Source organism: Dreissena polymorpha, chromosome 5 (assembly GCF_020536995.1).
Source record: "Dreissena polymorpha isolate Duluth1 chromosome 5, UMN_Dpol_1.0, whole genome shotgun sequence".
Taxonomy (NCBI): Eukaryota; Metazoa; Mollusca; class Bivalvia; order Myida; family Dreissenidae; genus Dreissena; species Dreissena polymorpha.
In genome coordinates this window covers 47,691,768-47,718,372 of record NC_068359.1, presented here as the reverse complement: position 1 = coordinate 47,718,372, position 26,605 = coordinate 47,691,768, and the positions used below count along the sequence as shown (strand labels likewise).

The 26,605-nt window shown below is 38.7% G+C and overlaps 2 protein-coding genes across 3 annotated transcripts in view; both read left to right on the top strand.

Moving 5' to 3' along the window:
* Window positions 1–10,916, top strand: part of LOC127831697 (gelsolin-like protein 1) — a 38,634-nt gene extending 27,718 nt beyond the window's left edge. For both annotated transcript variants that reach the window (XM_052356722.1, XM_052356721.1), the window contains exons 8-13: window positions 2,105–2,324; window positions 3,674–3,760; window positions 8,238–8,323; window positions 8,888–8,969; window positions 9,885–9,980; window positions 10,279–10,916. In XM_052356722.1, coding sequence (XP_052212682.1) covers window positions 2,105–2,324; window positions 3,674–3,760; window positions 8,238–8,323; window positions 8,888–8,969; window positions 9,885–9,980; window positions 10,279–10,374 — 667 coding nt within the window. In that variant the 3' untranslated portion in view covers window positions 10,375–10,916. The remainder of the gene's footprint in view (window positions 1–2,104; window positions 2,325–3,673; window positions 3,761–8,237; window positions 8,324–8,887; window positions 8,970–9,884; window positions 9,981–10,278) is intronic.
* A 133-nt stretch (window positions 10,917–11,049) lies between these two features.
* On the top strand, window positions 11,050–25,359 carry LOC127831205 (cadherin EGF LAG seven-pass G-type receptor 1-like). Its single transcript, XM_052356196.1, has 5 exons — window positions 11,050–11,728; window positions 21,262–21,433; window positions 22,406–22,593; window positions 23,891–24,020; window positions 25,139–25,359. Exons 1-5 carry the CDS (start codon window positions 11,633–11,635, stop codon window positions 25,357–25,359), a joined length of 807 nt encoding a protein of 268 aa, XP_052212156.1. The 5' UTR covers window positions 11,050–11,632.
* Window positions 25,360–26,605: the final 1,246 nt, after the last annotated feature.

The following is a 26,605-nucleotide window of genomic DNA, read 5'->3' as shown; positions in this document are numbered from 1 at the left end:
TTTAAATCAATCACATGAGTCTAGAGCCAATATGTAATAGAGCTACTTCAAGGCAATCACGTGAGTCTAGAGCCACTATGTAATAGAGCTACTTCAAGGCAATCACATGAGTCTAGAGTGTTTATTTGGGACCTATTTAAATCAATCACGTGAGTCTAGAGCCACTATGTAATAGAGCTACTTCAAGGCAATCACGTGAGTCTAGAGCCACTATGTAATAGAGCTACTTCAAGGCAATCACATGAGTCTAGAGCCAATATGTAATAGAGCTACTTCAAGGCAATCACGTGAGTCTAGAGTGTTTATTTGGGACCTATTTAAATCAATCACGTGAGTCTAGAGCCACTATGTAATAGAGCTACTTCAAGGCAATCACATGAGTCTAGAGCCACTATGTAATAGAGCTACTTCAAGGCAATCACGTGAGTCTAGAGCCACTATGTAATAGAGCTACTTCAAGGCAATCACGTGAGTCTAGAGCCAATATGTAATAGAGCTACTTCAAGGCAATCACATGAGTCTAGAGCCAATATGTAATAGAGCTACTTCAAGGCAATCACGTGAGTCTAGAGTGTTTATTTGGGACCTATTTAAATCAATCACATGAGTCTAGAGCCAATATGTAATAGAGCTACTTCAAGGCAATCACGTGAGTCTAGAGCCACTATGTAATAGAGCTACTTCAAGGCAATCACATGAGTCTAGAGTGTTTATTTGGGACCTATTTAAATCAATCACGTGAGTCTAGAGCCACTATGTAATAGAGCTACTTCAAGGCAATCACGTGAGTCTAGAGCCACTATGTAATAGAGCTACTTCAAGGCAATCACGTGAGTCTAGAGCCACTATGTAATAGAGCTACTTCAAGGCAATCACGTGAGTCTAGAGCCACTATGTAATAGAGCTACTTCAAGGCAATCACATGAGTCTAGAGCCACTATGTAATAGAGCTACTTCAAGGCAATCACGTGAGTCTAGAGTGTTTATTTGGGACCTATTTAAATCAATCACATGAGTCTAGAGCCAATATGTAATAGAGCTACTTCAAGGCAATCACGTGAGTCTAGAGCCACTATGTAATAGAGCTACTTCAAGGCAATCACATGAGTCTAGAGCCAATATGTAATAGAGCTACTTCAAGGCAATCACGTGAGTCTAGAGCCACTATGTAATAGAGCTACTTCAAGGCAATCACGTGAGTCTAGAGTGTTTATTTGGGACCTATTTAAATCAATCACATGAGTCTAGAGCCAATATGTAATAGAGCTACTTCAAGGCAATCACGTGAGTCTAGAGCCACTATGTAATAGAGCTACTTCAAGGCAATCACGTGAGTCTAGAGTGTTTATTTGGGACCTATTTAAATCAATCACGTGAGTCTAGAGCCAATATGTAATAGAGCTACTTCAAGGCAATCACGTGAGTCTAAAGCCACTATGTAATAGAGCTACTTCAAGGCAATCACATGAGTCTAGAGCCAATATGTAATAGAGCTACTTCAAGGCAATCACGTGAGTCTAGAGCCACTATGTAATAGAGTTACTTCAAGGCAATCACATGCATTTGGAGTGTATAATGGGAATGGTCCGCGTTAACATTCGTTCAGCGAAGTTTAGTGCATTATTATATATATGGATGAACACATCACAAACATATGGAGGCGGTTATATGCTTGGCAAGTTTGTTGTATATGAATATGAATGTATATGTATATGAATTGTGAATGTGTTTTACTACTTTTTCAATTAAGAATACAATCATTGTAATTATATTGTGGTTTGGCGGATGGGGGGGGGGGGGGGGTATCGACCGGCTGTCGGTCGATAACTGTAGCTAACAAATCATTGAACAATCTTAATGGAAATTCGAATGTAGCCATATTTGAAGGGTCACCTAACTTGATATTGTTTTGAGCTGAAATTGTGTTTGTACTGTAGTTAGCTTACATGTAGACCTTGGACTTGTAGAATTATTCAAATAAAAGTAAATAAAGTAGTAACACCTTGACAAACTTGTTTCATTTCATTGCCATTATTCTCGGCCATGGTTCCCGTTTAGTTTTTTTTTTTTATTATTAAGGGTTTTATATTTCGCCTCTCCATAGTACCATGAAAGGCGGCGCGGACAGCGGTTTCCGGCACGTGAAACCCGAGGAGTACACGCCCCGCTTGCTTCATTTCCATGGCGACCGAATGGGGGTGGTTGTTAAGGAAAAACCGCGCTGCAAGAGTCTCATAGACCATACGGACGTCTACATCCTAGACCTGGGGCTAAAACTAGTCCAATGGAACGGTACCGGCGCCAACAAGGACGAGAAAATGAAGGTGGGTATAGAAAATACTATGTTTGTGTGGTTGTGTACTTAAATTTATACGACGAGTTAAAGAAAGGTTTACATAAAGGTCAGAAAGGTCAGCCTATATTTATCCTTCACTACAGACAAATAAATCTTTAGTGAGAAAATTAAAACATAAGCGATTAAGTGCTTAAAGCCACATCTATACTCAAAATCAACGATTATTTCGCAAAATATTTCGTAATATAAAGTTCATCCATAAAAACACAGTGTTCCTTGTAGCTGTAGGCAAAATTTCAACGCCAGATGTTCGATGGTAACATAGATTTAATGAGACTCGTTAGCATAGGTGCGTTTACGCACCTATGCTTATGGTATACTAGTATACCACATTTCGAAAATCCACATCGATCGGTTGCCCATTATGAAGCCTTACCTGATCAAAAATCAGACGAAATATCTATTTAATTTAGTATATGGTCATTCTTACAATTTTTTTTTGGAAACGTTTTTCTAGCGTTTTCTTCCAAGAATATTGCTGACACCGTTTTTAGTGAATTTTTCTAAGACCGTTTTATGTCAAAAAATCTTCTTATAACCTAAAACAAATTTCGTTCGTAAAACAATTCTATCTGCACTATAGATCTCAATCTCCTACGCAGTGGCCTCCCTTACACTAGAAGTTATTGACCGGGCGAAGCAAGGGAAGTAACTGCTGTGAGGAGTTTCTATAAAAATCTGCATTCAGAAATCTGTATTCAGAACTCAATCTGTTGTGCACGTCTGCATCTAACGCTTACCACAAGTTTTACGACAAATTCTTGACGCAGACGAATAGGGTAGCGTCTATTTTCATTTGTGAAAAGAATAGCTCGATACAGATCTGTCAGTGCTTAAATTTTGAAAGGCTTGGGTAATTATTTTTCATAAGCGTTTCAAACACTGATGTAAATGGAAAGATTATCTATTTAAATAGTCGGTAATTGTTTGAAATTATTGATTTGAGAAATTCGCGGATGGCGATATCGAACTACATTATACCACGTGACGCCATTCTTCCCTGTATCTTGCGCCTATGCTTTTAACGCCATCGGCGCTCTCGTTTTTAATTTTTGTGTCATAATATATTCCATGCCAATTTCCGGCGACGATATCCGAACATTTACGAGCAAACGCAAGATTAGCTTCGGGCAGCGCCGGAAAACTACGTTGTGCAAATCCTATTACTGTTTAATCACTTTATTTTCACATGACCTTTTGATGTGTCTATTATTAAATGGTTAAGATCGACGATGTACTATGTCAAGTCTTAATAAAGTTTATGTTCTGTACTGTTCTGTTCATATAACTACACATGTACATTTTGTTGCTATCAAGGCCCTACAATACATAAAGGGTCTACAAACAGAGAGGGGTGGAAAGTGTCACATGGAATGTCTAGATGAGGACCCTATCGCCCCTGAGGTTAGTACAGTAGGCGCAATGTATGAATATGACTGTCATCACTATCGAAAAGTAAACATCAGTCCTCCCCCCGGTTCAAAAAGTTCTTTGCCTATTTTTACTGTAAAACTTTGGCATTCACATGTTAGCTGTTTTTTTAGGTTTAATGAAAACAAAACGTTGCAGCAAAATGGAAATGGCTTAAGCCGAATTTGCAAATTGGTAGCCAATTGTTTATTTTGTGAATGGCAGGGTAAGCCCCCCACCCACCCTGAACGTGACATATTTATTAACAATATTTCGTATTTAACTATACGATGTTTATACTACACAAAAAGTGGAGGTTTTCTGCAATTGCATTTTCCTGTCCGTCTGTACTTACGTAAGTACAAACTTACGTCCCGAAATTGTGTGTTCTCGATACCTCTTTTAAATCTGGATGAACTAAGATTAATAACGAAATTACCTAACAGTGTGGATTCTCGTAAAGGAAGGTATATCAGCTACGACCAGTTTAAGAGGAATACTTGTCCATTGCCTTTTTGCCAATATTGAATACATGTATATAGTTCCTGTGATTTTACAGCTCCTCTATAAGTGATAGCGCTTAAACTTTCACAGCTGAAGAAGGTATATGTGTGGGTGCACGTTAAGTAAAACATTTGCGACGATATTAGGGAAAATCATGTATCTTTGTGATTTTGTCTACAATCGAATACAGATTTTTTTTAAATTTTGTTCACTCTATTCGTTTTAAACTGCTGGGTGGAATTCGCTCAAACTTTCACAACTGCATGACGTTAACGTGTAGGTGATCGTCAAAGAAGGCTTTTTTCTACGACCAGTTTAGGCAGACAAGTTACTGCCCATATATCGTTTTTCTTATTTTCAAAGCTGAAGAACCTTCATGAATAAGTGATTTTAAACGAATGACATTTGTCAGTGACCATCTATTGCACAATTATGGCACGTTGTCTTTTTTGGCCCAATCGTGTCGAGAGGGCAACGATGTCTGTCCCATCTACTTCCATCAACATTTCGTATTTAAAAGGTTCGTCTTTTTTGTCCAATCGTAACGAGAGGGCAATGGTGTCTGCCCCATCATCATCATCAATCCTCTCTGCGCCGTCTGGTGCTTGAGGCGACGGCAAGGGAGCGCTACTTTGGTCTGTCAGCTGCTGTTGCGGTGCTGTCTGCAGAGTGAGGCCTCTGTTCTTGAGTTCTCGCTCCACGGTTCGGCACCACGTCTCTTTCGGTCGTCCACGGTCTCTTTTCCCCTGTGGAGTCCATTTCAGTGCCACCCTGGGTAGCGAGTCGGGTGGCATTCTGCAGACGTTGCCTAGCCATCTCCATCTCCTAAAAGCGATGATCTCAGCGATGCAGTTTGCGCCAGCTCTTTCACGCAGTTCCATGTTCGTGATCATGTTTGGCCAGAAGACTTTCATGATTCGGCGCAGGCACTTGTTCTGGAAGACTTCCAGTTTGCGCTCGATGGTAGCAGTGGTCTTCCAGCACTCAGACCCATATAGAAGGACGCTCAGCACGTTGCTCTTGAAGATGCGGAGCTTGGTGTGCATGCTAAGACTTGTGGTCCTCCAGATGGGCTTCAGCATCGCGAAGGCTTGGTTGGCTTTGCTGATCCTCGTGTTGATCTCCCTTGCACAGTCTCCATCTGTGGTGACCTTGCTGCCCAGGTAAATGAACTCGTCCAAATCTTGCAGAGGCTGGCCATTGATGGTGATTGGGTCGCCCACTCTGGTGTTCTTCCTCATGACCTGAGTCTTTCCAATGTTGACCCTGAGACCTATGGTGCTTGCTGACAGAGCCAACTGTTGTGTCTTCTGCTGGATGTCCTGGTTCCTGCTAGCAAGTAGCCCTATATCGTCGGCGTAGTCCAGGTCATCTAGCAGCGAGGTCAGCGTCCACTGTATTCCTTTCCTCCTTCCCTCTGTGGTGCGGCGCATGATGCAGTCAATTGCCATTGAAAAGAGGAGCGGCGAGAGGATACATCCTTGCTTCACTCCAGTTTCCACCTTGAATGGTTCAGTGAGCTGGTTGTTGTGGATGACTCTGCACGCAAAATTTTCGTACAGGGACCTGATGACGCTGACAAGTTTCTGAGGGATGCTATAATGTCGCAGAATCTTCCAGAGGGAGTCTCGGTGTAGGCTGTCGAAGGCCTTCTCGAAGTCCACAAAAACCACGTAGAGGGATCCATTCCATTCATGGGACTGCTCAAGGATCTGCCTCAGGACGAAGATGTGGTCGATGCAGTACTTGCCTTTCCTGAAGCCTGCCTGTTCCTGGCGAAGGATACCGTCCACTGCTGTTGTGATGCGTTGGAGGATGATGCGGCTGAAGATCTTACTGGTGAGAGATAGTAAAGTGATGCCTCGCCAGTTGTTACAGTTCCCCAGGTCTACTTTGTTGGGCAGTTTGACGATGGTGCCGGTCTTCCAGTCGCTTGGCGCTTTATCACTTTCCCAAATCTTTTAAAGAATCTGGCAAAGAAGCTGTGGCGTCACTGTGTCTTCTGCTTTCAGCATCTCAGGGCACACTCCATCGTCGCCAGGCGCCTTCCCATTCTTCAGCTTATGGATGGCTTCATTGACTTCCGTTACAGTGATGTTTCCGAGGTTGATGTCAAGGTTCTCTTCAGCTTCAGGAATGTCGGCGAGGGTTGGTGGATCTGGGCGGTTTAGGATGGACTCGAAGTGTTGCTTCCATCTCTTCAGCTTCTCCTCCTCCAAAGTGACATGAGTTCCGTCTACAGCTCTCACGGGAGGTTCATGGTGCTGGCCGTAGTCGCCCTTCAGCTTCCTAGTTTTCTGGTACACTGTCTTTATGTCATTGTGCTCGGCTGCTGTCTCCGCCTCCTCTACCAGCCTCTCTATGTACCTCCTCTTGTCTCTTCTGGCTGATGTCTTCACCACCTTGTCTGTCTCACTATATTCCTTTTAAATTCTTTCCTTAAGTCTTAGGGATTTGGTGTCCAGCAGTTTCTTTTTGATTTGTCTTCTTTCTTCTATATGAGACCGCGTTTCTTCTGAGATCCATTCTGTCTTCTTGCTCTTTCTGAAGCCTAGAACTTTCTCTCCTGTCTCTTTCATTACTTACATTACTTCATTCAGTGCTGCCTCATCTTCCAAAATACTAAATCTATTCCTGAGGGTAAGCCTGAACTCATCTTTTACTTTTGGGTCTTTCAACTTGACCACATCGTAGCGTTGGTTCTTGATGTCTCCTGTCTTGGCTTTCCTGAGCTTTAAAGTCATCTTCGCCACCAGAAGACTTTGGTCGCTGCCGATGTCTGCATGTTGCATCACAAGCACGTCCTGCAGAGAGTGCCTCCACCGACCATTGATGATGATGTGGTCGATCTGGTTCTGGGTCCTGCCGTCTGATGATGTCCATGTTAGTTTGTGGATCTCCTTGTGCGCAAACAGGGTCCCTCCTATGACCAAGTCATTCTGTTGGCAGAAGTTGACTAGTCTCTTCCCGTTGTCGGTGATCACACCCACTCCATATCGTCCCATGGTCCTCTCTCTGTCTTTGTTGTCGCAGCCAACCTTAGTCGCCGAGCAACATCAGCACGTCGTGTTGGGGGATGTCCTCCAAAACACTTTGAAGGGCGTCGTAGAAGGGCCCTTGTCTTCTTCTTCCGCGTTGTCTATTGGTGCGTAGCCCACAACAACAGAAAGCGCGGCGTACTTGGAGTTCATCCTGACGTACGTCTGCCCCATCTACTTCCATCAAATTTGAAATTGTTCATTAATGTTTTTGTTCAAAAAGGAACTTTTCAGTGAAAGACATATGCCTACAGCTTAGAGAATATTTTCGCTGTTTTGTTTTTACTAATTTCGATGTATTTTTATCGAACTAGCTTTTAAAAACGCACAATATACTAGTTTAACTATGTAAATATATATATATATATATATATATATATATATATATATATATATATATATATATATATATATATATATATATATATATATATGAACAGTATTCAACCTCTTTCATCGATAACATGTTCTATTTCATACTATGTTGTATATGTGAAATATTATTTTTACTATGTTGATAGTAAAAAAAGTTTTCTCATTATGCCAAAAGCATGCACTTTTGTAATATTGTAATACTTATATATTCTAAATAGTTTTTTCATAATACCAAAAAGCGATTTCGGTATATTATGTTGATGTAAACAAATAAATATTTAATGACCATCAAGCACTAACATTACATTCACGATGTTTGACCTGTAATACTAATATCTTTCTTTCTCTGTATTCAACTAACAATCACAGCAATCTTTACCTGAAGAATTACCATTTGCTTTATCAAATTGTAGGCTAGAAGCTTATTTGTAGCTTAATTGCAGAAATAAATGTTGTTGTTGTTGTTGTTGTTTAAAACGCACGATATGCTGTTTTTATGCGGCGCGTATGCGTGGTCGTTGCTAGGTAACCTTGCTACACGCGTGTATTTAAAGGACGAGTTTTACAAGTTCCTCGACGAACAGCCGGACGCTGATGACGCCCAACCGGAAGTTAAAGACAAGGTCAAGGAGCTGTGGAGGTAGGAGCTGTTGCTATGCAAACACATGCACCTTGATTCCTACAATAATGGTTCAAACTGGTTCAACATCAACTACAATATAAAAAATAACCGGATCAATAAGAAACACGCGATAAGGGAAACTGTGAGAATATTATTTATTCACAATGAATGGCTTCTATACTTGTGATAATTCGCGGACGCCTATTAAAGAACCTTTTTAAACATGTGTTACTACTTGTAAAAACGGGCTGACATAACTGTATGTTGGCTAGTTGATAGTATAACGGCAAACTGACTTAATACTGTAAATGGACTGCAAAGTCAATTTGACAATAAACTTTAAATAATACGAGTTTTAAAACACAGGCGTTTCTTGTGATAAATTTATCTCGAACTAATTACCATTATGTGTCAACAAGCATTCTCGTATATGCTTGCAGATTGTCCGAAGCCTCTGCCAAGTCGTTGTGCCAATAAACTTTAAATAAAAATTGTTCTAAAACACAGGCGTTTCCTATGAACAATTTATATCTGAAGAATTGATATAATACGTTAAACGAGCATTCTCGTCTTTGATTGCAGATTGTCGGACGTCTCGGGTAAGCTGTCTATGAAACCGGAAAAGAGAGGTTCGGAGATCAGCCGCTCTGCACTTGATAGCAACGTACGTAACCAAGGAAACGCGATAGTCGGTTGAATAAACTAGTATTAACTTAGACATTATATGATCCGCGCTCTTGGAAACAGGGTTTAATGCGCATGCGTAACGTCTGCTCCCACATTCGTCTGTAAAGCCGCACAGGCTAATAAGGGGCGACATTGTCCGCTTTTATGGTATTTTACGTTTAAAAAAAGTCTCTTCCTGGCGATTATCCAGATGAGGCGGAAAGTTTCGTCGTCGATTAAATTGTGCGGAGTGCACAGGCTGATCTAAGACGACACTCTACGCAAATGCATTAAGCCCCGTTTTCCCAGAGCGCGGCTAGGGTATAAAGGTAGACAGTTATTATCCAAAAGGGCAAGCAACATGAGAGATCAAAGAATTTGTTTTACTGGATTTTTTTTCTTACTTCACTAAATTAAAAAAAAGCACCACGTAGATGTGATGTGTACCCACAAGATCTTGCTTACATTCCAAATGCTGATATCAATATTTCTTAATAACTGTACATTCGTTTTTATATCTGTCGACATATTTCGTGTTTTAATGACTTTTTGGTGGACACGAAAATTCGTGAATTCCTGGTCTTAGAAAAAATGAGGAATTTTCTACGGTCATTTTTCTTTGTTTTTTTGTTAAGTTAGATGATCGGTCAAAACATTCAATTTACGAAAATTAATGCCCCACGAAAAATAATGATTGCTCAATATATTTCCATGCATGACAGTAGAGGCTATATCATATTTGGATGACCTCGGTGAAATTGTTGTTCAATCGCAATCGTGATACATCGGCTATCGCCGGACTCCTCCGTAAGATTTATGGAATAAATCGTCTGCTGATCCAGAGTGGTTCAATCGTTGCACCTTGATACCGACAAGTTACAAGTGTTACTTGTTATGTAATGGGTGTTTACAGGATGTGTTCATTTTGGATACGAAGACCGAGCTGTTTGTCTGGATCGGTAAAAAGACGTCCATCAACGAGAGACGTAACGCCATGACCTACGCACACGTGAGTTGCTCGAAATAGCGTCACAACTGCTAAATGTCGATCAGTTTTGTGTCAAGGAGACTTTCTTGATTTTAGAAACATTGTGAAAATTATACGTTTTCTTTAGTGTGTTTATGTTATATAGAAAATAAAGTAGCTTTCAACATGTATCTAATCACATGGATCATTGTATGCATGTTTTGGGATGTTTTTCCAAAGTTTGTAATATCCACGTGGGGTTATGTTGTGTAATTTTAATAGCACCGCCATATGAATGGATTTTCATCTTGAATGTATACGTGGGTATATTTATGTCTAGAACTACCTGATGAAGACCGACCACCCCCTGGTCCCCATCTCGTGCGTGAACGAGGTCACCAACGACAAACGGTTCGCCGCGGCCATCGCTGCGTAGACGACGTGGGGACGTCCGGCCAACTAGAGTTACTTAGGGGCGCTTAATCAAATAATAATATCCAGCGTTATCTGTACTAACGTATTCTGTGTTTAAGTTCTTCTGTCGTAGACACTGTCGACGCGATAGAGTCTTCGACATTCCCATCTCTTGTGCATGCTTTTGCAAACGTGCATACCTATATAAACTATATTTAAATTGTTCTAAGCAACCGCACACTTGATATATAAGTGTCACACTTGATATATAACTACACACTTGATATATAAGTGAAACACTTGATATATAGCTGCACACTCGTCAGTAGTGCTCTTTTTTCTTAACAATAACAATAAAATGTTTGAATGGTGGATTATATATTTGATTGCCTAACTGGGAAATACGATTGTTAGCATTAACCGTAATTTCACACTTACATGTGTTATTTTCTTTGCATAAATAGGTGTCATTTGAGGAATAGGATGATGGATATAACGTTATCATAACGTTAGTTTTTCAGTTTACTGTTATGATCACGTTTCTTAAATAAACGTTGAAAACTGTTTGTTTATATTGTAAGATATGTTAATCAAATCATTACACGTAATGTTTGAACATAACGTATATTGCATCAGGGTAAGGCATAATTTGGCCCGAAGTAAAATTACTCAGAGAGCGAAAATTCTTCTTATTACTTAGAATAATAAATGCGATGGATATTTCACAAAGACTCTTACATTATTTCATAACTATGTAGTTGACTGTAATCAATTAATAATTGCATTTTATTTTGCTGAATGATTGATTGTAGAAAATCCATTGGGACGATACATATGGATTCCAATTTAGGCGAATATTTCATATGCGCACTTTTGGAGTGCTTTTTAAACGCGGACTAGCACATCATGACTTTTCTATGTCATATTGAGTCGATATTTGAATATCTAATTAATTGGTAGAAAAACAATTTTTTTTATACGTCTATACAGTGGAGGATTCTACTCCAAGCAGGAAATCGATTAACTTTCTATCAAAACATTGACAATGTTGTTCCTATAATGATGCAGGGGAGATAGCATATCTTAGTAAGGCAAGAGTCACCAGACTTTGGTGTCAGACCAGCGTCCAATAAGAAAAGTTATAGCGAGTCATGTGACGTTCAAACGTCAGTAACGTCGCGTAACGTCATAGCAACGTCGTCATTATTATTAGCGACGACAAAATCGAAGCACGCGAAATTAAGCTAAAAATACTTTCCAAGATGTAGCCATGAAATTGAATGGGTAATAAGATTAGCGTTCCGGCAGACAAGGAGGGATCCGCCATTTCATTTTTACGTCAACGCTTTGGCAACAACGATGGAAATGCTGACCAGGTACTCTAGCTATAGTGTAATGGAATTTCCCATTCATCATTTTATGGAGACGTTTTGAAGCGTGTTCGCAAATGTAAATATCTTCAAGCAATTGTTAGTAATTAACTTTTTTAGTTAGTAATTAACAAATTGCTACAACAATGTTTTTGTATCATAACCTACGACGTAAATTCGCTAAATTTTACTCAAAATAAAGTGATTTAATTTCAAATTAGAATGTTTCTTTAAAATGGCATTTAACTAATGGAATTTCCCATTCATCATTTTATGGAGATGTTTTGAAGCGTGTTCGCAAATGTAAATATTTCACATATTGAGATACATTTTATAAACAGATAAATGCTTATATAACAGAAAACATGTTGCAAAATTTAGCATTTAATTTTTGTATTTTTAAGATAAAATTAATAATAAAAAAGAAGTATCTTTAAAAAAGATATACGGCGTTCATTGTGGTTGTGGTTGATGAAAGATAAAGAATTATATCAATGAGACGGCAAATGCATTTTTCTGCGCATTTCTTAGCAGCATCACATGCAAATCAATTACGTTGCACCAGATTTCGTGACTTATTTCGCATTGTTATATATTATTGACCATATCTATATATAGATATAGAACAGAAATACACAAGAAGAATGGCAATTAAATGAAATATACGAGTCGATGGCCACACACGAATTAACCGTACATATTTGAAATATTAATACGCGCGTTCTTCGAACAGACATGTTGTAGTGGTTTTTCGGACATAGAGCTCTAGTTATTTGATTCGAGTGTTAATCATCGCGCTCATGCTGAATAAATTTGTCGCTATGGTGGAATAATTCTTATTAAATTAATCATAACTTGGAATTATTTGAAAAAAATTCTTTTATCGACATACCATAATTATATCGCCGATTATCTGCAATAAAGATATTTCTGGTCATGTTTACCGGTTTAACGCGATAAAGTTTATATAATGAGTCTTGTACTGACCGCGAACTGAAATTTATACCTTGTGAGATTGAATGCAATTCATTAAAGTGGGGTCACGATTCCACTGCTTTAACGACGGTTTGTTGAAGCTTTATACTTTTACATGTTTGTTTTCGGTGTTTCGAAAACAATTTAACATATTTTGTCAAAACGAATATAAGAAACAACAATATTTATATGATCTTAAATATACGTGATCACAGAATGCAATACGGTAGTACATTGTAATAACTAAATATGAGAACACAGCCTTTAAGTACAAACGCTATGGCGCTGACAATTTTCTAAATGTAAAGGGGCACACACAAACTGTATTGATGTCGTGAGTTGAGTGTTAAACTGTTCTATCCCTCAAGCCTTTTTATAAGAGATAAAGTAGATTTTTGCTGAACACGCATTCAACATCGTTACAAAGACGCGGTCGTATTGCCGATGTTCTGGGGAATTATGCTCAAATCAGCCAATGGAATAAATGAAGTGTATTCATTCGCATCTAGCCGCGGGAAATTTTATTTGAATTGTATTGGACATCTACAAAGTTCATGTAATGTGAAAGCTGGCTTAGACAGCTATGCCGAAAAAAAACACACACTCGTGACCTGCCAAACGAATCGTTACCATTAATAATATTTACGGTATTGTTGTTGTGCGCGAGTTGTCTCACTGCGAAAGTTGGACACGGACATATTGGCTTCTTTATACAAAATTCATTTTTAAGAATTTCACATTTTGAGATACATTATATAATATTTGCTTTTATTACAGACATAATGTTTCAAAACATTGATCATGAAATAGCATTTAATTTTGTATTTGTTAAGATGTGATTAATATTAAAAACACACACTTGTGACCTGCCAAACGAATCGTGCGTTTACCCTAAGTATATAAAGCAAAATTCTATGCGTTGTTAAACTTGACTAAACCCCTCCTTTTCCGCGCCAGGCAAATACAAAACCACCACACACAACAACATCAACATAACCCACACACACGCACACACACACATGCGCGCACACACGCACACACAAAAAAAGAAAAAAAATGGCACATTAAGGTCTCATTGGCCATCGTGCACTGATACATTCCATTCAAAAAATTTACCTGCTACCCGGAAAGCCGGGGTAAATCTGACCTAATTTGGCTCACAATTCAATATTCTCTCTTGAAAGGTCACAGGGGCAGGTTCGTACCTATATGTTGTCGTGAAGACGCGGATGCGACTTGTAAATAAACCTTGAATACACACTTGCTAAACTTGCACGAGTTGTCATCTCATACCATATTTTATTAAACGAGTTCAGGAATTTTGTTAGTAAGCGAGCCTTTGGCGAGCTTACTAACGAATTTCCCGGACGAGTTTAATACAATATGGTATGAAATGACAACGAGATATTTTTTAACATATGCTTTTAAATGAGCAAATTAAATAAATATTTACGAAACCATAATGATAAATCCCGAATGTTGTTTACATTTCGTGGCGTCATTTGACGTTTTAACGCCATTTTAGCAAAATGCGATTGTTTAATCGAACGAACATAAACCAATGAAAACGCTTAAAAAGTATATTACACATGTGCAAGATGAAATATTTGTAATGTGAAACAGGGTATGGCATGTGATAAAGTATTATTTGATATCGTTACTTGTGAAGTCATCGTGTCATCGCTTCTGAATTACGTCATCCGATTTACTTTTACTGTTTCAGCTACATGCATAGGTCATCGAGCTTATATAGAACAACTTTAGTAAAATGTTTTCTCTGATGGGCGTTTCTCGATCGATTTATTTTTAAGTTTCGTTTTATTTTATTTTTGAATAATTTACGCGTATATATATCAAGCAGCTTTTTATTATTGTTAGAATAATTTCGTTTTGAAACATTAGATGATCATAGAAAATAAGATTTTCACGAGTGGCGCGGTTATTCTTTATAGGTAGTACATTCATTTTAATTAACATTTATTTTCATAGTATATTGCAGTCACATTAACAACCAAGCTATGTAATATTGATCTTTTACACCAAATATTTCTGCTACTTCCTGTATTTGCACGATGGTGATCTGAAATATTACTATGAGATGCTATATTCTTAAATCTTTTTGTAAAAAGAAAGGATACATAGTTGATACTTGTTTTAATATCATTTTATCGTGCCTCATAAAGTTGTAACTGTGTTGCTCTGGTCTCCTTCCTACTATAAAGTTATTCAATGGTAATTAAACTGAATGCGTTTTAATTCACTTTTATTACTGTTTAATTTGAGTCGCAATGCTATGAGGTTAAATTTTATTTACACTTATATGTATCAATAATATTGTTGGGCCAAGTGTGCGGTTGAGCCCTCTAAAACCGGTTTAAACCCCCAATGCTTAGCATTGACCGTTCCGAGGCGGTGACCCCAGCTTTATTCTACTGTGTGTGTCCATGTATGTTGCTTCGTATTGTGCCGTACTGTTTTGGCAATTGGTCACTCGCCATAAATAAAGAACCACGAACGTGTGTATAATAGAAATTCAATACTGCTGGAGCAACTTATTTATATTGGTAAGATATTTTGGTCAAGCTATACCCAGGTGTCGTGCGTCGTGTGTCAAAATGTTTATTTAAAAAATATTTAGACCAAAATAAAATCTGATTCAGGAGCGTCTAAACACTAGATCAACATATTTTAATTTTAAAACAAACGTTACCACTCTAGACGCCACATTAGAGACTCAAGCTGGATACAACTTTTCAGAATGTTTATATTGATAATTTAAAGTCAATGTTCTAATCATAATCATATATGTCGAAGAACTAGGAGAGTCAATTCTAATATAAATACATGCTTGTTACCATTTAGAAGCCACAAATACGACATAATCTTCATGAAACTTGGTCAGAAAGTGTATCTTTACAACATTTAGTCCAAGTTTGAATCATGGATTTGGTGTCCAAAAATTATAGCGCTATGTTTTTTCTTAAAGAAACGTTGAGCCCACTCTAGAAGCAATATTTACTTAGAATTGTGATTAGTATGTTTATCTTTACAATATCAATATAAAGAAGTAAAGGTCGAGTTTGAATCTGGTAGATGTGCGTTTAAAAACTCAGTGAAATTCATTGGACGAGTGAATCCGATACCATGAGACGAATGCCACGATGCGAGTTAGTGAGATGAGAGGACACGTTCCATGTAAATAAGATTGCCATTGTTTAAACTGTTTGCATGACTTTGTATCAATGTGTTGTCTTAATGAGTTACCTTCAGAAAATAAAGAGATTATTATTATTATTATATTATAACGTGAGACACAGCATGGCTGGTGATGCATGATTTCGCGGACTGGCAGTTTGGGAAACTGCAGTAATTAATGGTAACAGACATGTCGGCCCCACCCCAATGTTGCTGTCTGCAATGCGTCTTGCCTAATTATCCGGATTCATTGACAGAGAGTACGCTTCCAGGCAATCATATGGAAGATCAAGGGCGGGTGTTCCTGAAAAACAATCTGCAACGAAATACATATCAAAGGACCTGCGATGAGAGGTTATTGACTTTGTCCAACACGGTCCTTCGCGAACCATTCACGAAGAGGTAGATATGGTCCGCGCATTTTACTATTCAAAACTGCCTGAAGATTGCATATACATTTTCCGAAGGCCAAAGCCTTGGCCTGGGCCAGAATTGTTGACACAGCTTAAAGATAGCGGGGTATTTCTTGTTCCGTCTGCGCATATTGAGAGCACAACACACTGGGATCCGCGCAAACACCTCGAACAATAGCAGTACAAACCGTTGACAAATTGGAGGTTATCTACCAATTTAATGGAGCGGCTTTTGGTGTCTGACCTTACCTTACCGCAAATAAAAGTGTACATAGTCATGAAAATGATCAGAAAAGAGTTTTGCAAGCTGCTCGTTGGCGACCGCTTCGGCACGTTTCACTTGAAACTGCGTTGCTGTGTAGCATGAAAAGGTCTCCAGCATGCATCTGGGAAGAGGAAAATCTTATCAAATGTTTGAACCTTTGTTTTACAACATTAAAGCGATGGTTTAAGGTGCGACATTGCCCACAGTACTTAACGGCAAATGTGAATTTGTTCGCCGGTAAACTTCGAAGGAACGAGTTTTCCGGTATTGACAGATTTATTCACGGATATGATCCGTAACGATGACTCTTGTTTGAATAGCTCACAAATGGACGATCTTGGTAACCGTATATCGTCGAATTTCAAAGACTATACTCGTGAACTTCATTGCGCAGAACTTGATACCGTTGTTGCCGAAAAGACGTTTAAACACTTGATCTACACGTATGCGTCTATGTTTACTTAATGGAAATGTTTGGAGCAGTAGAAGCATCAAAAGTAATAAACGAACATTCCTGTTACGTTCGAAACCTCAAAAGAATAAATAACAATAGCACGGGGAAAATTCGTTCAGCAGTTTCTATTGTATTACCATTCCACTATTCCATTCAGGCTGCAATGAAGGCATCTCTGTGTATTGGTCAGAATCAAAGCATATCGCAGGAGATTTTCACCATGTGTGATAAGTCACTGACGTCCAACGTGACCTCGAGTCGCCTTATATCCCGTTACGGGCGTTTTAAAGAGGCAGAGGCGATACTTGAGCAAGTAGACGGTCTCATTTCAAACAAAGTTATGCCTAACAGCCCTTTCAAGAAATCTAAGATTAGTCAAAGCTGCTGGACCGGCGAAAAGAACTCCCAGCCTTTTTGCAAACGTGATTGCTCTGTGTACGATTTTTTAACAGGCACGAAATTAATTTTGTCCCTGGGCAGCATGTCACTGAGTTCTACAGAACGGTAACGGTGGAGGATGCAAATTGCCGTCATGCATCGGACGGAAGTGTCTGTATGGAGCTTGCAGTGGTTGATTCCAGGACGTACATGTACTACATACAGTATGTGTCATTTCAACTCACTGGAACATTCACCGGCAAACACAGTGCGTTTAAGAATCTCCAAGATCACGTGGTTTCAGATATAGAAATGGTTTTCCCCACAACGTTTGTTCACATCGAAACCTCACTTCATCTGCTCGGACATTGTTGTGAGCTGGAAGGCGAGTTGTCCCGAGCTTGGCAATGCTATAAGTTATCATTAGGTGTTCAACCGCAGAATAACGCCGCTTACTGGCACATATTTAGACTTATTGAATGGCTCATTACTGGACCTTAAAGGGACCTTTTCACGTTAGGTAAATGGCCAAATAAAAAACATATACAGATTCGCAAATTTTCGTTGTAGTCATAATATTTGTGAGGAGAAACAGTCATACTGAACATTTACCATGCTTTAAAATATCAATTATATGCATCTTTTGACAATTTAAAAACCTGAAAATTATAAAGCGTTTGCAATGGAAAACAATTTAATTATTTGGAGAGTTCTGGTGTTGTCGTTATATTTTGTGATGCTATGAGGATTGCTTATATAAAGTATAAAATACAATCGTCATTGTATGAGCACGATGGCCGAGTGGCCTAAGCGCTAGACTTTTACTCCAGTGGTCAGTGGTTCGAGACCAGTCAGTGTTTTTTTCTTTAATTTAATTCTTGTTTTTAATGGAGCTTTTAGTTCCAATGTTAACGTCAATCAATATAAAGCATTTAATGACAAACTTCAATACATGCCCAAATCTGTGAAAAGGTTCCTTTAAAACGTTATCATGTTTGACATTATGTTACGCCGTGTGAAAATATGTTTGAAAAATAAGAAAATTGATTATGTATACTGTCTAAACATTCACAAGAATGGCGATGATCGCGGTTGTAATCATTATATTGTTTCGCGTTGTGGTGTTGAATGTTTTGTCCGGTCTTGTACGGAAAATGTTAAATTGCATTTAATAATGATGATTTGATTGATGAAGAAAGTTTCTATCTTTCTGATGTATATTTTCTGTCTATATTCAACTAGTTTGAGCTACACCGTATTAAAAAAACTTTAATGAAATTCCGGCGTCCTCACTTTAAACGCGAGCCCGGTTTTTACGTTTTACTGCATTCAAAACTAATGTCGCAAAACTTATAAATTAGCCGTAATTTAACGCTTAGTATTTTAAAACTACGAAAATAGACTAGCACATGTTATTAAATACAATATATTCTAACGAAGTCCTATGTAGGCGTTAGGTCACGTATACCGTGACTAAACCACCTTTATGATCTACGACGGTTGCAATAACTCGGAACTTCAGCGGCTTAGCTGGTGGTAATTTGTCCGGGCCGCACATTCCTAAAACATAGAAACATGATTTAAGTATAGGCTTGCTTTTGTTTGAATCGAATTCTTAAGTATTATTCGCCTTTCATTAACGAATGACGGTTTTTCGGCTAAGATATGCCGATTTGGGTGTTAAGAAGTGTCTGCCACATTTTTTAAAACGAGGTATCGCGAACAGTTGTAGGAATAAGAATGTGTCAGGTTTAAAGCGATAATGATAAAAAAAGATGTATTGTGAAAATGATCATGCGCAGACGTTAAAATAAAGTTAAACGTTACGATAATTTAGTTAAAGTGAAGAATTAGTGTGAAATTATTGTTGATTGTTTGTGCAAAGTTGTTGCACGTTTGCATACAGATTTGTAATATTTATTACGGTAGCATTCAAGATGATACAGGAATTGATGATACTACTATTATTATTTTGTTACGCTGGTAAGTTTTTAGCTTCTTTCGTGATTACTGAACAAACGATACGTTTAATAATTATGGATCATGTTTATTTACAGCGATTTGCCTTAAATTATACCGACTTGTTAATAAGGCAGTGAAATAAGTCATGACGTACAATATGTAAGTTCATAATAGGTGAAACTTAGAGAACACCGAATAGGAGTTGTCGTAACTTAACCCATTTATGCCTAGTGGACTCTCCCATCCTTCTAAATTGGATCAATTTATTTCCAAAATTCTTGTATACTTGTTTCTATATTAAGAATATTTCTTACAGAAATTCCTTTAAGCAAGCAGTGCATACCCTGATGAGACGCCGCATCATGCGGCGTCTCATCTGGGTCTACGCTGTTTGCCAATGCCCTTTTTTCTAGACGCTAGGCATAAATGGGTTTTATATAATTTGAAAATAAGTCTGAAAAGTTTTGGCGAATTTATTTATCGTGTTAGTATGATTTATAAGTTTTTTTATTCTATCCTTTATGTTACACATAGCAATGAGTGATAATTTAGATGGCAAATGAACAGATACATTTGCAAAAAAAAACATTATTTTTTTAATATGAACACTATTTGCATGAATATATTATAACTGTATTAACATTCCTGTATATTAATATCAACTCCTGGCCTCTGACCGCGAAATATCTGCTTTAGGAACATACTTGATGCAAATCTACCAAGGAAACGTACTCGACCGCGTTTTAATAATCTTTAGGCTTAGATGCAATCGAGCTAACATAATATGTTTAAACTTAACATTAACCCATTTATGCTTAGTGGACTCTCCCATCCTTCTAAATTGGATCAATTTATTTCAAAATTACAAATGTCTAGTATATTTATTTCTATATTTAGAATATTTCTTACCGAAATTCCTTTATGCAAACAGCGCAGACCCTGATGAGACGCCGCATCATGCGGGGTCTCATCTGGGTCTACGCTGTTTGCCAATGCCTTTTTTCTAGACGCTACGCTAGGCAAAAATGGGTAAACTCAACATTAAATATATCGGTACTATGTAGAGTCGTCCCCACAATGCAAGCAGACGTACGTGTATGCCGAGTTGCCCGAGGATGCCCCGGTAGGCGCACCCGTGCTCTCCGTGGAATGCACGAGTAAGAGCGGCAACTCGAGCGCGCTCTCCTACTCCATTGTCAATGGCAACGCGCAGGACACGTTTCATGTAAACGTCAGCGATGGAGTGGCACATGTGTACCTCAACCAGAAAATTAGCTTCGAGTCAGAACGACCCGCTTTCATGTAGGAATACTGTAGTTTTTTTTTGGTTTTCTTCTTGCATAGCCATTTTCTAATATAAGTAAGCTATATATTTAAATAATCTTTATCGGCATATCTACTTTGAAGCTGTAATTTTAAGTTAGGCTTTAGATGCACAATAAATACAGTTCGCTTATCATTGTAAGTTCCACCACGAATTCATTGCAGACAATACCAAGCTATGTTTTAAAAACCAAAATAAATTCGTTGCAAACTACAACCGAGAAGAACCCAACATTTTGAATTAATACAACTTAATTCCAGAACATCTTTAATACCATCGTGATCGTAAATTTTTTAGTATAAGTAATAAAGCAAAGTACGGTTCGATTGGTATATAGTCATTGTCGGCTCGGATACTACTTAAAAGTACCCAGGGTACTCTTAAGTATACTACGAATTACCACAGGGCTCGGAAATATGCTAAAATACCGCGGAGACTGGCCAGATGCCTTTCAGTATATTTTCCGTACCTGGGGTAGTAAACTTTATAAGCGTGCCCTGCGTATTTTTAAGTAGTACCTGAGCCGACAACGACCAATTGAGCTTTAATAATACAGCATGTTATGACTTGTAGTTGACCTTCGAGATCTCGGACGAGAGCGAGAACGAGCGTTCCTACACGTCCTACACCCTTGACATCCAGGTGGTCGGCGTGAACGACTACGCGCCGCTCTTCCTCTTTTCGCCATACAACGTCTACGTGAACGAGGACCGGCGGCCCGGCGCCGTCGTAGCCAATCCAATCCGTACGACTTCGACAAGGGCGCCGACGGGGTGACCACCTCTACATTATAGGTACAGAGCTTGCACATAACTATATTCGCCTCTTTATGGAAAACGAGATTTAATGCATGTGTAAAGTGTCGTCCCCAGAATTATTAAAGAACGACCACTTCCGCCTGAACTGGATTTTCCGCTAAGAAACGATTTTCATTTAACGAAAATACCTTAAAGCGGAAATCGTCGTCCCTGCTAAGCCTCTGCGTCTGTACAGGCTGAGCTGGGACGACAGTTTATGCTCGTAAATTAGCCAGGTTTCACAGAACGAGGCTTATATGATAACCCTGTTATTTTTTACTACTATTTAAATCACGCGACTCGTCATCGTATTCTTTTTTTCTAAAAACGAGATGTTCGAGACGCGAATTAAGTGCTACTTTTATATCGCAGCGACCATGAGAAACATTTTCCCATATAAAAAGTCGCACACTATTTCGAGAAGAGCGACAGTGAAACGTGATTCTGTTATTTCCATAAATACTTTATGCACTATACTTATGCACGCGCTATACCCGTGTATAGTCTTAAATGTTTTAGATGCGAATCATCGTGTTGCTCTTAATTTGAAATCAAACATTTCATGTAACAAAGAAGCTGATTACCATTGCCACTAATTAGTAGTCATACGCGTGATACTAGTACTGGAATCCAAAATAATTGAGCCTTGTTCTGAGAAAATTGGGCTTAATGCATGTGCGAAAAGTGTAATCCCAGATTAGCCTGTGCAGTCCGCCACAGGCTAATCAGGGACGAACACTTTCCGCCTAAACTTGATTTTCAGTAAGGAGGGACTTCCTTGAAACTAAAATACCATAAAAGCGGAAAGTGTCGTCCCTGATTAGCCTGTGCGGACTGCACATGCAAATCTGGGATGACACTTTACGCACATGCATTACACCTCCGAACGCGACTCAATTGTGTTCTTATAATACATCCAGACGGTAACGACGCGATGTTCTACATGGATCCCCGTACGGCCGCCGTTTACCTGCGCGACCGGCTGGACTACGAACGGAACTCGGATTACGTCATCACCATACAGGTCAACGACGACGGCATGCCAAAAAGGCGTTCCTCGACGGCGCAACTCAACGTCCACGTGAAAGACGTCAATGATAACCCGCCCGTACGTGTACCGCTTTATTCATGTCTTGTAAATGAATAAGCATGATTGTTTAAAGTTAACAAGTAGTCACTTTAATGAATTTTTACATCACTACACACTTATATATATCCTACTGATAAATCGACGTTTACACTAGAATTTTTGTATGCTTATATTTTTTTATGAAATACATGTTAATGATTTTCACGTTTTGGTAAATTGACAAAATTAAAAAAGTTGTTCCAGATTCGCTTATTGTTTTAGTTATGATATAAGTGAGGAAATAGTAAAACTGAACATTTACCATGCTGTAAAATAGCCATTATATGCAGCTTTATACGATTTAAAAACCTGCAAATTATAAAGCGTTGCAACTCAAAACGATTGAATAATTCGGAAAGTTCTGTTGTTGTCGTTAAATTTTGTGAAACTTCGAAGATTGCTTATATAAAGAATAAAATACATAATTTATTGTATAAGCACGGATGACCGAGTGGTCTAAGTGGAAGACTTTAACTCCAGGACTCCAGGGGCCAGTGGTACGAGCTCTGTTGAGGGTTACTTTTTTATTTTTGTAGTTTATTCTTGATTTTCTACTGGAGCTTTTAAGATCCAATATTTACATTTATCACTAAAAGCATTTTATGACAAACTTCAATACATGCCAAAATCAGTGAAAAGGCCCCTTTAATGTGAAAGGGATGTGTACAATGATAATAATTATAATAAACCTATTTAACAAGTTTGATTGCATCGAAGCCAAAGGCTTATAGAAAAACTTCGTTTCCTGGGTAGAACCTGTATTTGATGGATTTGATGGAACCTTAACCCATTTATGTCTAGAGGACTCTCCCATTCTTCTAAATTGGATCAATTTATTTCCAAAATTAGGGATGTATATTATATGTATTTCTATATTTAGAATATTTCTTACAGAAATTCCTTTAAGCAAACAGCGCAGACCCTGATGAGACGCCGCATCATGCGGCGTCTCATCTGGGTCTACGCTGTTTGCCAAGGCCTTTTTTCTAGACGCTAGGCATAAATGGGTAATTTTATGGAAGATCTAAAGAACGCTCCCCCACTAGGGATCAAACCCGTAACCTACCGGTCGCTACTGACGTTTTCTTTTTAACGAATTGACATTTACAGTTGCATTTGTGTACACTACTATTCTTTTGTAAAAACAGAATTTCTTATAATTTTTAAATCATCATTATTCCACGATGATACGATTCAGCTTTCTAAAATACCAGTGAATATGATACGGGCTTGTTAGTGCGTGTTATTCGAAGGTAACGGACCCGTTGTTGTGCAGGTCTGCGAGGACACGTTCCTCGCTCTCCATTTTGACGAGAGAACTCCAGCGGGCTCAGTGATAGCTAACATCAAGTGTTCAGACGCGGATTCCGGAAATAATGGTCGACTGTCTTACACAATCACGCAAGGTATCTTACAACATAACGGTTACAGATTATATGTGTCTCCAATTTTTACATGTAGACTAGTCACTAAATGGATTATCACAATTTTTATTCCCACGCTTTTCGGAGAAAAAGTGGGGATATTGTGGTTATCTCCGTCTTCCGTCCTACACTATAATCTCTAGAACCTTGAAACTTACACTCATGGAGCATATGTGCGACCCTGCACTATTTGGAATTTTGATCCGACCCTGGGTCAAAGTTATTGGGGGTTGGGGTGGGGCCGGGTCAGAGATTTTCACTCATTTTTTTATGTTATTTTACATTAACTTCTTTATTTCTACACCTATTTACTTTCAATAGATCCTGAAAATCTCTTATGACAATACGGTCAATCTCAACTATGCATGGTCCCATTACCAACCATGGGGCGCCCCCGTCCATATAGACCACGCCCACACAAAATTGCATTTTCTATAATTCTTCATTTCTAAACCGATTTACTTCAAATTGATACTGAACATCTCTTATGACAATACGGTCAATCTCAACTATGCATGGCCACATTACCAGCCCTGGGGCACCCCGCCCACATAGACCACGCCCACTAAAAATTGCCTTTTACTATAACTTCTTCATTTCTACACCGATTTACTTAAATTGATACTGAACATCTCTTATGGCAATACGGTCAATCTCAACTATGCATGGCCCCATCACCAACCCTGAGGCGCCCCGCCCACATAGACCACGCCCACCCAAAATTGTCTTTTGCTATAACTCCTTCATTTCTACTCTACTCCGATTTACTTCAAATTGATACTGAACATCTCTTATGACAATACAGTCAATCTCAACCATACATGGTCCCATTACCAGCCCTGGGGCGCCCCTGGGTGAAACATGCGGCGTGGGGATACGCGTCGGCCTCTGCCGCGCCATTTCTAGTTGGAGTTCAAAAGCATAGCATGTCTACAGCGTGGCCTAGAGACCTGCCGAATTCGTTCAGAATGAAATGCAAACACATACGTTCATACCATGAACAATTATTTGTTTCTTAATCCAAGTTCGATAACGGATACATACATCATTACACGCATACAATGATATATTGTTCATTCATCGCTTGGCTACGACTTCAGGGGACTTGACAAAATTCCGCCTGCAAGGTTCGAACCTGGTGCTGGACAAGGCAATTGACGTGGACAGGGAGTCGCCCACGTGGCGCGTGTCAGTCCTTGTCCAGGACAGGGGCGAGCCCCGCCTCTCCCCTCGTCATCGTCGATCTCCATATTCGTGGAGGACGTGGATGACAACGCGCCGGTGTGGGCGCCGCCAGAGAATGGGGAATATCCGTAGGTGAGGATGGTACACAATGATCCACAAGAACAATTATAATATTCGGCCTGTCGGACTGTAACATCACGTATGACAGGCGCCACCACTTTTTTGAGATGCGTTAATAAACAAGCCAATGATGTTTAAACGTATTCGAAATATGTTGAAAAATCTTATAAAACCTACGGTACCCACCCTGTATATCTCACAATGTACTAAACACAACGTAATGTTCTTAGCAACACTTCGGAACTTTATTGGTTCGTTTAGTATACATTTCATAAAAGGTGGCGCCGTGAACAATCTGTTATATGGATTGCGTTAGTATCTTAACATGTTGTTACCGAGATACCCTCATATATATAATGTAAGAGAATTTAAGTATCTGTTTAAACCAAGAATGAAATAATTGGTAAATATTTGAATCAATATTTTTTTATCCATGGTTACTAATCTCTAGTAACATGAGATATATTCAATAATGCGATAATTATTGAACTTAGTCAACATTTTGATGTGGTTCTCTCAGATCTGCAGGAGCATGCGCCGGTTGGGCATCACGTGATCAAGGTGTCCACTAGTGACCTTGACACCAATGTCAAGGATTCGGTTATCATGTACTACATTGATGACTACAGTCGCTTTTTCATGATAATGTCTACTACCGGTAAAACGCCATTCATTATTTAAAAATATTCTACATGACTTACACTTCACCCATCAGTGTGTTTTATCATTTACTAACGTAAACCCCATGTACCATTATGTGATTTTACTATCTGAAAAGTATAGGCCTACCAAAAATTCTGATTAACTAATTTGAGAAATAATTTCTTCAAAAATAATAAACCACGTTCATCATCTATTTTAGGAGACATTTATTTACGAGAGTCGATCGACAAAGAACACGTGTCTAACTTTTTGCTGCCCATTTCCGCCGTCTCCACCAATCAAAAAGACCGGATAGCCGCTATTGTGAATATAAGCATTGTGGATCTCAACGACAACAAACCCACATTCCTTAAGGTATAGTCACAAAAAAATTTAACAAAAAAAATAATTATATAAATTCTGTTAATGTCTATGTAATGCCTTTTTATGTCTTATTTGAATCCGGTTTGATGTCGAAATATGTTTATTTAATGCGTAGCACCAACAGCTATAAAATGCATCATTGCGGCTATTAAGTGCATACATAGCGCAGATGATTCATACGAGGCACAAACTAGTGCTATTGGTTCAAATGCTGAACACCTGTGGCAGTTGATGTC

Coding starts and splice junctions, on each gene's coding strand:
- LOC127831205 (XM_052356196.1), top strand. CDS start 11,633: ATGGGTAATAAGATTAGCGTTCCGGCAGACAAGGAGGGATCCGCCATT. Junction 22,594..23,890: donor ACGTCAATGATAACCCGCCC/GTACGTGTACCG, acceptor GTTGTTGTGCAG/GTCTGCGAGGACACGTTCCT. Junction 24,021..25,138: donor GTCTTACACAATCACGCAAG/GTATCTTACAAC, acceptor CTACGACTTCAG/GGGACTTGACAAAATTCCGC.